Source organism: Oryctolagus cuniculus, chromosome 2 (genome assembly GCF_051225735.1).
Source record: "Oryctolagus cuniculus isolate XC-2025 breed Fujian yellow rabbit chromosome 2, ASM5122573v1, whole genome shotgun sequence".
In the NCBI taxonomy this organism is placed as follows: Eukaryota; Metazoa; Chordata; class Mammalia; order Lagomorpha; family Leporidae; genus Oryctolagus; species Oryctolagus cuniculus.
The window spans coordinates 180,276,889-180,291,517 of NC_142868.1; the positions used below are offsets into that span (position 1 = coordinate 180,276,889).

The 14,629-nt window shown below is 44.8% G+C and overlaps 1 protein-coding gene across 1 annotated transcript in view; it reads right to left on the minus strand.

Moving 5' to 3' along the window:
- SLC4A1AP (solute carrier family 4 member 1 adaptor protein) overlaps positions 1-14,629 on the minus strand; it is a 44,744-nt gene that overhangs the window by 23,901 nt on the left and 6,214 nt on the right. The window contains exons 4-6 of the mRNA XM_008254588.5: positions 12,137-12,197; positions 10,680-10,819; positions 1,266-1,426 (exon numbers count right to left, since the gene is read on the minus strand). Coding sequence (XP_008252810.3) covers positions 1,266-1,426; positions 10,680-10,819; positions 12,137-12,197 — 362 coding nt within the window. The remainder of the gene's footprint in view (positions 1-1,265; positions 1,427-10,679; positions 10,820-12,136; positions 12,198-14,629) is intronic.

The window sequence follows — 14,629 nt, forward strand, 5'->3', positions numbered from 1 at the left end:
TCAAACTATATCAGCTTCTTATGGAGTTAACACTTTTCATTTGTTTATTCAATTTGAATTGAATCAATTTCTGAGTTGACAAACTCAGAATTAAACAGAATGAATCACTCTATTTTACACAAAAGAAAGAGTTCAAGGCATTTGTCTTCATTGATCAATAGAAAGGATAGGGGCTGGCTCTGTGGCAGAGTAGGCTAAGCCTCTGCCTGTGGTGCTGGCATCCCTTGTGGGCACCAGTTCAAGTCCCGGCTGCTCCATTTCCAATCCAGCTCCCTGCTGAAGGCCTGGGAAAGCAGTGGAAGATGGCTCAAGTACTTGGGCCCCTGCACCCATGTGGGAGACCTGGAAGAAGCTCCTGGCTTCAGATTGGCCCAGCTCCAGCTACTGTGGCTGTTTGGGTTGTGAAACAGTGGATAGAAAACCTCTCTCTCTGTTCTCCCTCTCTCTGTAATTCTGCCTCTCAAATAAATAAAAGAAATCTTTGGGAAAAAGAAAAAAAAGAAAAGAAAGGATAGATGTTGGGTAATGTTTTAAGCTCTGAACATACTAAATACAGTTTTAATTCATGCCACCTTACAGTAATTTCATGAAGGACATCTGTTTGATTATTATCACACCATACTCCTAACAATTCCTTTGATTCTTCTTGACTAGTCAATCTTACCTCAGATGCCTTAACTTGGAAATTTTACTTCTTTTTTTTAGGGGTGAAATCATACCCAAAAAACTTTTATTAATGGATCAGTACTAGCCTGGAGGAAAGTCTCTAGGAGCAACAACTTGGATAAGACTAGTTGTTTATTACCATCAAATATACAGAGCATTAAAAACTACACCTCAGTACCAATTTCAATGCTTATGCTTCAACAGTTGAAAGATTTAAATACAATATTATTTTATTTAAAAATATAAACTACAGAGGCCGGCGCCATGGTGTAGTAGGCTAAGCCCGGAGCTGGCATCCAACATGGGCTCCGGTTCAAGTCCTAACTGCTTTTCTTCTGATCCAGCTCTCTGCTATGGCCTGGGAAAGCAATGGAAGATGGCCCAAGTGCTTGGGCCCCTGCACCCATGTGGGAGACCTAGAAGAAGCTCCGGGCTTCAGATCGGCCCAGCTCCAGACATTGCGGCTATTTGGGGAGTGAACCAGTGTATGGAAGACCTTTCTCTCTGACTCTCCCTCTCTCTGTCTGTAAGTCTACCTCTCAAATACACAAAGTCTTTTTAAGAAAAAAATAATAAGTACTTCTATAAATAAAACTTGCCAGTGATTCAAAGGTCTCTGGTTTCTCATCAATTTTCCCTGCTTTCTTCATTCGATTTAGTCGCTTCTTCTCAACCAGACCAGTACGATCAAGGAATGTATCATCATCACTATCATAAAAGTCTTCATCCTCCCAGTTCTTGGCTTTCCTTTTCCGAGATACTAGGATAGATAAAATAATTGATAATAAAGTAAGTTTTATAAAAAGTTTTAAAAAAAGGCAAGTAGATTAAGATATCACGATCAACTACTGAAAGTTACTGTTCTACAAACTGCCAAACTACATATAAACACAAAGGGGTGAGGCTGACTTGTGGCACAGTGGGTTAAGCCTCTGCCTGTGATACCAGAATCCCAAATGAACACTAGTTCAAGTCCCAGCTGCTCCACTTCCCATTCAGCTCCCTGGTACTGCACCTGAAGGCAGCGAAGATGACTTAAGTGATTGGGCCTTGGTCACCCATGTGGGAGACCCAGATGGAGTTCCAGGTTCCTAGATTTCACCTGGCCCAGCCCTGGCCATTCAGGCCATTTGGGGAATGATCCAATGGATGGGAGTTAGCACGCACTTGCTCTTGTTCTCTCTCTCTTTCTCCAACTTTGCATTTCAAGTAAGTAATTTTTTTTTTTTTTTAGATTTTATCTATTTATTTGAGAGGTAGAGTTACAGAGAGAGAGAAAGGTCTTTCATCTGCTGGTTCATTACCCAAATGGTCACAACACCTGGAGCTGAGCCAACCTGAAGCCAGGAATCAGGAACATTTTCCAAGTCTCCTATGAAGGTCAAGCACTCGGGCCATCTTCTACTGCTTTCCCAGGCCATAGCAGAGAGCTGGATCGGAAGAGGAGCAGCCAGGGCATGAACCAGCGCCCATATGGGATGCCAGTGCTGCAGGTTTAGTAGTAGCTTAGCTTAGCCTACTACACTACAGTACCGGTCCTATAAACAAATCTTTAAAAATAAAACCATAAAAGGCTGAGGTGGGCATCTGGCTGGACAGTTAAGCCATCAGTTAGGACACTCACATCTCATGCATTTCTTTCTCATACAAGAGGCAGCAAACTACACGCTTGCTAACAAGATATCCTGAAAATCACTATTTTGATTTATAGAGCTCTTCCACATTACTTTTTTTAGTATGTGTGCTGCTGAAGCGAGCACCCTCATTACTTTTTATCTTTGTGTGTATTCCTATATATCCAATAGTTTACCCAGGCAATCAGCTATGTAGAGTTTTTAAGTTTCTTCTAATATTTTGCTATTACCAATAATGATGCAATGAATATGCATATATTTTTATAATGTTAGAAGTATTAGCTTTGGGGTAAATTCCTAAAAGTATTAGAGCTGAGCCAAAGGGTAAATACAAGGGGTCATCAAAAAACTCATGGGAAATGCATATCATGAAAAGCTACGTGGGTGAGCTTTGGGCCGAGAAGTTAAGGTTCTGGTTGGGGCGTCCATATCCCATATGGAACTGTCTGGGTTTGAGTCTGGCTGCATTCCTGATTCCTGCTGTCACACACCTTGAGAGGCAGCAGGTGATGATGACTCAGAGTAGCTGAGTAGGAAACCCACGTAGGAAACCAGAATTCAGGTTCTAGCTATTGGCTTCTGTCTCAGCCATGGTGGGTCTCTGAGGGGAAGCCAGGGGATGGGAGTGTGCACATTCTCTGTCTCTCAAATGGAAACATAATAATAAAAAGGGGGCTGGTGTAAACGTGTGCTCTAGCAGCTAAACACCAATTAAGATGCCCACATCTTGGATCACAGGGTCTTCGTCCTAGCTCCACTCATAACTCCAGCTTCCTGCTAATTCAGACATGAGGCAGCAGAGATGATGAATTGAGTAACTGGGCTCCCAGCCCAGATAGGAGACTCAGAATGAGTTCCTGGATCCCATCTTTGGCTTTAGTTGTGGGCCACTGCAGGTATCTGCAGAGTGAACCAGCATATATGGGAACTCAGTCTGTCTCTCAAATAATAAATTTAAAAATTAACCATTTAGGTGCCAGTGCTATGCTGCAGTGGGTTAATGCCCTGGCCTGAAGTGCCAGCATCCCATTTGGGCACCGGTTTGAGACCTGGCTGCTCCTTTTCCAAGCCAGCTCTCTGCTATGGCCTGGGAAAGCAGTAGAAGATGGCCCAACTCCTTGGGCCTCTGCATCCACATGGGAGACCCAGAGGAAACTCCTGGCTCCTGGCTTTGGATCAGCGCAGCTCTGGCCGTTGTGGCCATCTGGGGAGTGAACCATCAGATGGAAGACCTCTCTCTCTCTCTACCTCTCCTCTCTCTGTGTAACTCTTTCAAATAAATAAAGACAAAAAAAATAACCATTTATCTGATATTTGGTACTTAAGTTATAAAAAAAAAAAATCCTACACTTTAAAGACATTGTGCTAAGAGAAATAAGCCAAACACAAAAGGATACTTGTTGCATGCTTCCACTTATATGAAGAGTCTAAAGTAATCAAATTTATAAAAAGAGAAAAAATAGTGGATGCCAGGGTCTGAGGAGTGGGGAGAATGGAGTTAATGTTTAATGTGAACAGAACAATAGAAAAATTCTGAGATGGACAGTATACAACAAAATGAATGCACTTAATGCCTCTAAACTATATATTTAAAATGCATGAAATGAGGAATTTTATGTTACACATATTCTACAAGAAAAAAAATTAAAACAACCATAATCAGCAAAAGTCTCTTAAGAATCAACAAATAGTAGCTGGTGCTGTGGCAAAGCAGGTAAAGTTACCACCTACAGTGCCAGCATTTCATATGGATGCTGTTTCAAGTCCTGGTTGCTCCACTTCCAATCCAGCTCCCTGCTAATGAGCCTGGGAAGGCAGTGGAGGGTGGACCAAGTCCTTGGGCTCCTGCACCCATGTGGGAGACCTGGAAGAAGCTCCTGGCTCCTGTCTTCGGATCAGCCCAGCTCTGGGCACTGTGGCCATTTGGGGAGTAAATCAGTGGATAGAGGATCTCTCTCTCTCTCTCTCTCTCTCCCTTCTCCCTCTCTATCCCCCCCTCTCTGTAATTCTACCTTACAAATAAAATAAACAAATCTTTTAAAAAAAATATCAAGAAGTAAGGAGCCAGCGTTGTGGCATAGCGGGTTAAGCCGCCAGCTGCCATGCCAGCAGCTCAAATGCTTGTTGGACTCCCAGCTGCTCTACTTCTGATCCAGCTCCCTGCTGATCCACCTGGGAAAGCAGAAGATGGCCAAATCCCTGGGCCCCTGTCAGCCACGTAGGAGACCTGAATGAAGCTCTGGCTCCTAGCTCTGGCCTGGCCTGGCCCAGCCTGGGTGTTGTGGCCATTTGGGGAGTGAATGAGCAGATGGAAGATAGCTTGCTTGCTCACTCTCTCTCTCTCTCTCTGCAACTCTACCCTTCAAATAAAAGAAATCTTTAAAAAAAAAAATGATATAACACTTGAGAAAAACTAGGATGCAGACCAAACAAAAAGTAACCTAGAGAAACAGATATTTACAATTATGAAACAACAAGATATTATGTTTTTAAAAGGATCATTCAAAGAACAAAAATGAAGCTATACAAGTTAACTTTTTTTAAAAAAAGATATATTTGGCTGGCGCCACAGCTCAATAGGCTAATCCTCCACCTGCGGCGCCAGCACACTGGGTTCTAGTCCCGGTCAGGGCGCCGGATTCTGTCCCGGTTGCCCCTCTTCCAGGCCAGCTCTCTGCTGTGGCCCGGGAGGGCAGTGGAGGATGGCCCAAGTGCTTGGGCTCTGCACCTGCATGGGAGACCAGGAGAAGCACCTGGCTCCTGGCTTCGGATCAGCGCAGTGCGCTGGCCACAGCATGCTGGCCACGGCAGCTATTGAAGGGTGAACCAATGGTAAAGGAAGACCTTTCTCTCTGTCTCTCTCTCTCTCACTGTCCACTCTGTCTATCAAAAATAAAATAAAATAAAATAAATAAATATTTATTTATTTGAAAGTCTGAGTTAGACAGAGAGGGGGACACAGAGAGACCTTATCCGCTGGTTCACTCCCCAGATGGCCACAATGACCAGCGTTCAGCTAGGCAGAAGCCAGTAGCCAGAAGCTTCTTCCAGGTCTCCCATGTATGTAGCAGGGACTCTAGCATTTGGGTCATCTTCCACTGCTTTTCCCAGGCCATTAGCAGGGAGCTGGATCAGAAATGGAGCAGCCAGGATATGAACCAGGACTCATATTGGATTCCAGTATCTTTTTTTTTTTTAATAAAGATTTATTTATTTGAAAGTCCGAATTACACAGAGAGAGAAGGAGAGTCAAAGAGAGAGAGAGAGAGAGAGAGAGAGAGAGAAAGGTCTTCCATCCACTGGTTCACTCCCCAACTGGCTACAACGGCCAGAGCAGCCAATCTGAAGCCAGGAGCTTCTTCCAGGTCTCCCACGCGGGTGCAGGGGTCCAAGGACTTGGGCCATCTTCCATTGCTTTCCCAGGCCATAGCAGAGAGCTGGATCGGAAGTGGAGCAGCCAGAACACGAACTGGCACCCATAAGGGATGTCGGCACTGCAGGCGATGGCTTTACCTGCTATACCACAGCGCCAGCTCCAGATTCCAGTTTCATAGGTAGCGGTTTTACCTGCTATGCCACAGTACCGGCATCAGAAATTAACTTTCTAGAAATGAACTTTTAGAAATTCCAGAGAGAACAGAAGGATGAAACAATCAATGGTATAACTGCAGAAATGATCCTAACTTGGCAAGATTTCCAGTAAAATGAGCTCAACAAGCACCCAGAAAAACGGACAAAAACAGACCCACAGAAAAGCACATTGTAGTTAAGTTTCGGAACTTTTAGAACACAGGAAATTCTTAAAAACTTCCAGCAAGAGGGAAAAAGTGACAGACAACAGGTCAGAACCTGAACTGTTAGAGTTCTCAATAGAAACCCTGGATATAGGATTGTAAGAGCAATGCCTTCAAAGTGGTGACGGAAAATACAACCAAGTTAGAATTCTATCCCTGGGGCTGGTACAGTGGCCTGGCAGGGAAAGCCACTGCCTGCAGTGCCCGCATCCTACGTGGGTGCCATTTCAACTCCTGGCTGCTCCAGTTCCATTCCAGCTCTCTGCTATGGCCTAGGAAAGCAGCAGAGGACAGCCCAAGGCCTTGGGCCCCTATACCCACATGGGAGACCTGGAAGAAGCTTATAGCTCCTGGCTTCAGATTGGTGCAGCTCCAGCTATTGCGGCCATTTGGGGAGTGATAGAAGCAGATGGAAGACACCCTCTCTGCCTCTCCTTCTCTCTGTATAACTCTGACTTTCAAATAAATAAATAAATCTTTAAAAAAAAAAAAAAAAAAAAAAAGAATTCTATCCCCAGGAACCAGTGTTGTGGCGTAGCAGGTTAGGCCACTACCTGTGATGGCCTCTTCCCAAATGGGTGCCAGTTCGAGTCCAGGCTACTCCAATTCTGATCCAGCTCCCTGCTAATGCAACTGGGAAAGCAGTGGAGGATGGCCCCATGTCCCTGTGCCCCAGCATCCAAGTGGGAGACCCAGTTGGAGCTCTTGGTTCCTGGTTTCGGCCTGGCCTAGCCCCAGCTATTGCGGCCATTTGGTGAGTAAATCAGTGGCTGGATGATCTCTCCCTCTCTCTCTGTAACTCTGCCTTTCAAATACAATAAATCTTTGGGGGGAAAAAGAGAATTCTATCAGGCTGGCGCCATGGCTCACTTGGTTAATCCTCTGCCTGCGGCATTGGCATTCCTTATGGGCGCCGGGTTCTAGTCCCGGCTGTTCCTTTTCCAGTCCAGCTCTCTGCTGTGGCCCAGGAGGGCAGTGGAGGATGGCCCAAGTGCTTGGGCCCCTGCACCCACGTGGGAGACCAGGAGGAAGCACCTGGCTCCTCGCTTTGGATGGGTGCAGCGCTGGCCGTAGCGGCCATTTGGGGGGTGAACCAGCAGAAGGAAGACCTTTCTCTCTGTCTCTCTCTCTGTGTCTATAACTCTACCTGTGAAAAGAAGGAAGGAAGGAAGGCAGGCAGGCAGGCAGGCAGGAAGAATTCTATCCCCAGATAAAGTACTAACGAAGAGTGAAGCTGGAGTAGTTATATTTTCAGGATGGAATGTTTAATAAAGTTGACTTCCAATGCATCCCTTCTCAGAAATCTACTCGAGGATGTTCACCAAAACAAGAGAGCAGACAGAGAAAGACGTAAAACGCACTGAAGACCGTAATCACGCAAGTTCTCTAGTGTAGCACCAGCTTTTTCACGTGCTGAAACTACAGAAGTATGTGCTTTACTAAAACAACGGAATAAACTAAGAAATATGAGAATATGAAAATCTGGAACCAGAAACCCAGCCTGGGAAAAGGCCAAGGAAATCTCAAGTATGACAGCAAAGTCAAGTCCCAGGTGACAGCTCTGTGGTAGGTCTGGAGAAAAAAAAACCCTAAAAGGGCGCCGATGCTGTGGAACAGTAGGTTAAAGCCCCAGCCTACAGCACCAGCATCCCTTATGGACACCAGTTTGAGTCCTGGCTGCTCCACTTTTGATCCAGCTCCCTGCTAATGGACCTGAGAAAGCAGTGGAGGATGGCCCAAGTGCTTGGGACCCTGCATCCATATGAGAGACCTGGAAGAAGCTCCTGGCCCCTGGCTTCAGATGGGCCCAGCTCCAGCCATTGTGGCCATTTGGGGAGTGAACCAGCAGATGGAAGATCTCTCTCTCTCTCTCTCTCTCTCTCTCTCTCTCTGTCTCTACCTTTCTCTGTAACTCTTTCAAATAAATAAAATAGATCTTAAGAAAAAAAAAGCCCTAAAAGAACAGACCTCTTCAGTAGAAATGGCTCTAAAAAATCAGAACTGGTAAGCCACTTAACATGACAAAACCTACTGCAGGGCTATTGAAAGTTATGGGATGGGGAAGCAAAAAAGAAAAGAAAGGTATGGGAAGAATGAGTAAGAAAACCCAAACACATGAAAACTATAGATTTTACCTTTAGGTAAAACAAAAAGAAAACCACTCAGCTATAACTAATATTTGCATAGAATAATTATATAAATATTAAATACTAATTTAAAAGAGTTAACAGGGGCCAGCGCCGTGGCTCACTAGGCTAATCCTCTGCCTTGCGGTGCCAGCACACCGGGTTCTAGCCCCGGTTGGGCGCCGGATTCTGTCCTGGTTGCCCCTCTTCCAGGCCAGCTCTCTGCTGTGGCCAGGGAAGTGCAGTGGAGGATGGCCCAAGTACTTGGACCCTGTACCCGCATGGGAGACCAGGATAAGCACCTGGCTCCTGCCATCGGATCAGCGCGGTGCACCGGCCGCAGCGTGCCGGCCGCGCCGGCCATTGGAGGGTGAACCAACGGCAAAGGAAGACCTTTCTCTCTCTGTCTCTCTCTCTCACTGTCCACTCTGCCTGTCAAAAAAATAAATAAATAAATAAATAAAAAATAAATAAATAAAAAAAAGAGTTAACAGGTAATATTTAAAATAAATGACTCAAAACACCACAGTATACTCATGTGTCTTACAAATATGAGTGTTTTTAAATATCAAAAGGACTGGAACTGTGATGTAGTGGGTAAAGCCGCTGCCTACAGTGCTGGCATCCCATATGGGTGCTGGTTGGAGACTCGGCTGCTTCACTTCCGATCCAGTTTTGTGCTACGGCCTGGGAAGGCAGCAGAGGACAGCCTGGGTACTTGGGCTCCTGCACTCCGCATAGGAGATACAGAAGAAGCTCCAAGCTCCTGGCTTCGGCCTGGCCCAGCTCTAGCTGTTGTGGCAAGTTGGGGAGTGAACCAGTGGATGGAAGATGGATCGATCTCTGCCTCTTTATAATTCTGCCTTTCAAATAAATAAATAAATCTTAAAAAAACATCAAAAGGAAAAAACCAAAGAGCTGAAAGCGTCTAGAGATGACAACTGTGGAGGGGTAGGGCAAGGAATAGATATATTTTGTTGTAAGATTTTTGGTGGTTTTAAACCAGATGTAAGGTATTCTCCAATAATAAAAGTTAATTTTAATATATATAATAATATAAGGTAGGCCTTCTTAACAACTGATGGTATAGTCAGGCTTTTGTTTGTTTCCTTATTTAAAGATTTATTTATTTATTTTAAAGTCAGAGTTACAGAGAGAAAGGGAGACATAGAGAGATCTTCCATCTGCTGGTTCACGCCCCAGATGGCTGAAATGGCTAGGGCTGAGTCAAGCCAACGCCAGGAGCCAGGAGCTTCTTTAGTGCTCCAACATGAGTGGCAGGTGCCCAAGTATTTGGGGTGTCTTTCCTAGGCTGTTAGCAGAGAACTGGATCAGAAGTGGAGCAGCCAGAACATGAATCAACACCCACATGGGATATCAGTATCACAGGTGGAGACTTCACCAGTAACGCCAGCCCCAGGCCTTTTTTTTTAAACAAAATAAATATATTGTATTGATATGGATAGTATCTACGATATATTCTTATGTTTTAAAAAAAAGAACTGGGGCCGGTGCTGTGGCATAGTGGGTAAAGCTGCCGCCTTTAGTGCCAGCATCCCATCTGGGTGATTCAAGTCCCAGCTGCTCCACTTCTGACCCAGCTCTCTACTATGGCCTGGGAAAGCAGTAGGAGATGGCCCAAGTCCTTGGGCTCCAGCATCTGTGTGGGAGATCTAGAAGAAGCTCCTGGCTCCTGGCTTCCGATTGGTGCAGCTCTGGCCATTGCGGCCAACTGAGGAGTGAACCAGTGGATACAAGACCTCTCTCTCTCTCTCTCTGCCTCTCCTTCTCTGTGTGTAACTCTGACTTTCAAATAAATAAATAAATCTTTTCTAAAAAAGTATTTATTAAAAAATAAAAAATAAATAAAAAGAACTGGGGTCGGCATAGCGGGTTAGGCCATAGCCTGTAATGCTAGCATACCATATAAGCTGTGGTTTGAGTCCTGGCTGCTCTACTTCCGATCCAGCTTCCTATCAATGTGCCTGAGAAAGCAGTGGAAGATGGCCTAAGTGGTTGCACCCCTGTAATCCCTGAAGGAGACCAGGGTGGAGTTCCAGGCTCCTGACTTCAGCTTGGCCCAGCCTCAGTCACTGCAGCCACTTGGGGAATAAACCAGTGGATGGAAGATATCAGTTTGTCTCTTCTTCTCTCTCGAACTCTACCTTTCAAATAAAGAAATAATTCTTAAAAAAAAAAATCACAAAAGAACATAAGTAATATGACTACTTTTGTGTATGACTCTTTGTTTTTTGTTAAATCTAATTCTAAATATGTTTGTAAATGCACTGAAAATGAATGGTACCTCAAAGTATTGAAATAGGTTATTTTTCTTTTCACTTAAAAAAATTCTGTACAATTTACATCTTCCTCCTAGAAAGAGGCTTTATTATTTCTTTGTTCAATTTTCCTTCCTTAGTCTTCTTTTGCAAAAGAAAAAAGCACTCCCTGAAACAGACCTGCTTCCTGCCGCAGCAATCCCAAAGTATCAAGGATCCGACAAGCTTCCAGCGAGCACTGGATCATTGCTTCTTTTTTCTTTCCTGAGTGAATGGCTTCAGCCACCAGTTGTTTTCCAGTTGAATCATCCACAGGTAATCTGCATTGGTTTGGAGAGAATTAGTATAGAACTAAACTCCAATTAAGAAAACAAACAAGGGGCCAGCCCTGTGGTGCAGTGGGTTAATGCCCCTGCCAGCAGCATCCCATGTGGGCGTCAGTCCAAGCCCTGGCTGTTCCACTTCCAATTCTGCTCTCTGCTGTGGCCGGGGAATGCAGTGGAGGATGGTCCAGGTCCTTGGGCCCTGCACCCATGTGGGAGACCCAGAGGAGGCTCCTGGCTCCTGGTTTCAGGTCAACCCAGATCTGGCCATTGGGGCTGTTCGGGGGAGTGAACCAGTGCATGGACGATATCTCTCTCTCTCTGCCTTTTCCTCTCTAACTTCGCCTTTCAAATAAATTAAAAAAAAAAATGCTGTAACAATAGTCATGTTTTCTTAAATGGCTCCCTCTTTTTTTTTTTTTTTTTTTTTTGAGGATTTATTTATTAATTTGAAAGCAGAGTTACACAGAGAGAGGGAGAGGAGAGGAGAGAGGTTACTTCCACCTGCTGGTTTACTCCCCAAATGGCCACAATGGCCAGGGCAGGGTCAGGCCAAAGCCAGGAGTCCAGGTCTCCCATATGGGTGCAGGGGCCCAAGCATCTGGGCCATCTTCTGCTGCCTTCCCATGCATATCAGCAGAGAGCTGGATCAGAAATAGAACAGTCGAGGGGGCTGGCGCTGTGGTGCATCCCATATGGGCTCCAGTTCGAGACCCTGAGGCTTCACTTCCGATCCAGCTCTCTGCTATGGCCTGGGAAAGCAGTAGAAGGCCCAAGTCCTTGGGCCCCTGCACCCACATGGGAGACCCAGAAGAAGCTCCTGGCTCCTGGCTTTGGATCGGCACAGTTCTGGCCATTGCAGCCAACTGGGAAGTGAACCAGCAGATGGAAGACCTCTGTCTCTCTCTCTGCCTCTCCTCTCTCTGTGTAACTCTGACTTTCAAATAAATAAATAAATCTTTTAAAAAATAAAGAAAAAAAGAGGCAGAACAGTCGGGACTCAAAGTGGTGCCCACATGGGATGCCAGCACTGCAGGCAGTGGCTTAACCTGCTGCACCACTGCACTGACCCCTAGATGGTTCTTCTCTCAATTAATTTTGCTCTATTTTTCGAACTTTAGATTTCAAATCTTTTCCTTCTACCTTTTACCCATCCTACCCACTCCCTCAACAATGTAAGTGTTGTGAAACTACCAAGGTCCAAATTAGGAATAATCTAAATAGACTAAAGTTACTCTTTGGGTTGTTGTCTACAACCGTAACTTAAACTTGAATTGACCACTTCTGAGAAAATGGACATTAAGAAGAACATACCTCACCCTGCAGAGCCAAGTACTATGCCCTTGTTCATCAAATTCATACTCTAATTCTTCTCCTACGGGAGAAAGAAAGACAAAATCTTAGTAGGATATGCAAATTACTAATTGCTACAATTATTAATTGCTACAATGAGAAAGAGAGCAAAGGTTAAATAAGATCAAATTTTCATACCATAATGAATACTGCTTCAATGTATTTCATTTCTCATTCTTAGGGATTACATCTGATAAAAAGGATGAATTTAAGGTAAAGATATGCAAACTCAATTCAAAATAATCAACTTGCCAAGTATACATAGCTTTCTTTACTATAAAGATTTCATTTTTTATAATTTGAGGACTTATTTGAAGTGCTTATTTTGTAACAATTGGTTTTTACAAGCACAAATCTCAAATGCAGAGCGTGATATATCTGTATCTTATATCTATATATCTATATCTGTATATCTTCTGATCCAGCTCCTTGCTAATGCGCCTGGGAAAGCAGTGGAAGATGGCCCAAGTACTTACCGTGTGCTCAAATAAGAGTTTCTGGCTCCTGACTTTGGCCTGACCCAGCTCCAACTGTTGTGGCAATTTTGGGAGTGAACAAAACAGATAGAAGATCTGTTTCTTGCTGTCTTTGCCTCTCTCTGTTACTGTGCCTTTCAAATAGATATTTATATATTTATTCATACACAGTTAGTCCTCCACCTCCACAGGCTCTACATCTGAGATTCTAGCAATCTCAGAAAGTATCTGGAGAAAAAAGCTAGACCTGTTTTGAACATATACAGACTTTTTTCTTTATCACTATATATATATATATATATTTTTTTTTTTTTAAACAGGCAGAGTGGACAGTGAGAGAGAGAGAGACAGAGAGAAAGGTCTTCCTTTGCCGTTGGTTCACCCTCCAATGGCCGCCGCAGCCGGTGCACCGCGCTGATCCGATGGCAGGAGCCAGGTACTTATCCTGGTCTCCCATGGGGTGCAGGGCCCAAGCACTTGGGCCATCCTCCACTGCACTCCCGGGCCACAGCAGAGAGCTGGCCTGGAAGAGGGGCAACCGGGACAGAATCTGGCGCCCTGACCGGGACTAGAACCCGGTGTGCCGGCGCCGCAAGGCGGAGGATTAGCCTATTGAGCCGCGGCACTGGCCTTTTATCACTATTTGTTAACAATATGGCATAACAACTCTTTAAATATCAGCTACATTGTATGAGCATCAGAAATTATAAGTAATCTAGAGATGATTTAAAGTATACAGGAAGTTATAAGCAGATACTACTTTTTTTAAGATTTATCTATTTATTTGAAAGGCAGAGTTAGAGAGAGAGAGAGAGAGACAGAGAGACACAGAGAGAGGTCCTCCACCCACTGGCTCACTCCCCAAATGGCCGCCAACGGCTGAAGCTGGGCTGATCTGAAGCCAAGAGCCAGGAGCTTCTTCAGGTCTCCCACGTGAGTGCAGGGGCCCAAGCATTCAGGCTGTCCTCTGTTGTCTTCCCAGGCTATCAGCAAAGAACTGGATCGGAAGTGGAGCAGCTGAGACTCAAACTGGCATCCACATGGGATGGTGGCACTACAGGCAGAGGCCTACCCTACTCTGCCGCAGTGCAGGCCCCGTTATGCCATTTCATGTGAGCACTTGAGCAGCCTCAGCTTTTGGTGTCCTGGGGGGAGGGGGTTCTGGAGCCAATTCTCTGGGAAAGCCAAGGGATGAGTATATATACATATAGATATTCATACATATATGCAAACACATGTATACACACACATAGATGTTCTTTTAAAGCATCTCTACTGAAATACTTTGTAAAAATGTTTTTAATCATATAAAGTTAAAATTCACGTTAAGAATTACGAAAATTCAAGTGAATCAGGAATAAAATATCTTTTTTATTTTAAAGATTTTTATTTATTTGAAAGGTAGAGTTACAGACAGTGAGAGGCAGAGACACAGAGAAATGTCTTCCTTCCGTTGGTTCACTCCCCAAATGGCTGCAACAGCTGAAGCTGCGCCGATCTGAAGCCAGGAGCCAGGAGCTTCTTCCAGGTCTCCCACATGGGTGCAGGGGCCCAAGCACTTGGGCCATCTTTTACTGATTTCCCAGGCCACAGCAGAGAGCTGGATTGGAAGAGGAGCAGCCAGCTAGAACTGGCGCCCATATGGGATGCCGGCGCCGCAGGCAGAGGATTAACCTACTGCGCCATGGCGCCAGCCCCAGGAACAAGATATCTTAAGAAAGTGGCTCAATTTTCCTAACCAAAGATCCAGTATCTTTTGAGAAGAATAAGATGAGTCAGGAAATTAGTACTTTCAGGGGCTGGTGTTGTAGTAAGTGGGTTAAGCTGCTGCCTGCATCCCATACAAGCAACAATGGAGTTCCAGGCCCCAGGCTTTGGCCTGGCCCAGCCCTGGCTATTGCAGCCATTTGGAGAGCAAACTAGCAAATGAAAGATTCTTTCTGTCTCTCCACCTATCTCTCTTACTTTGTCTTTAAAA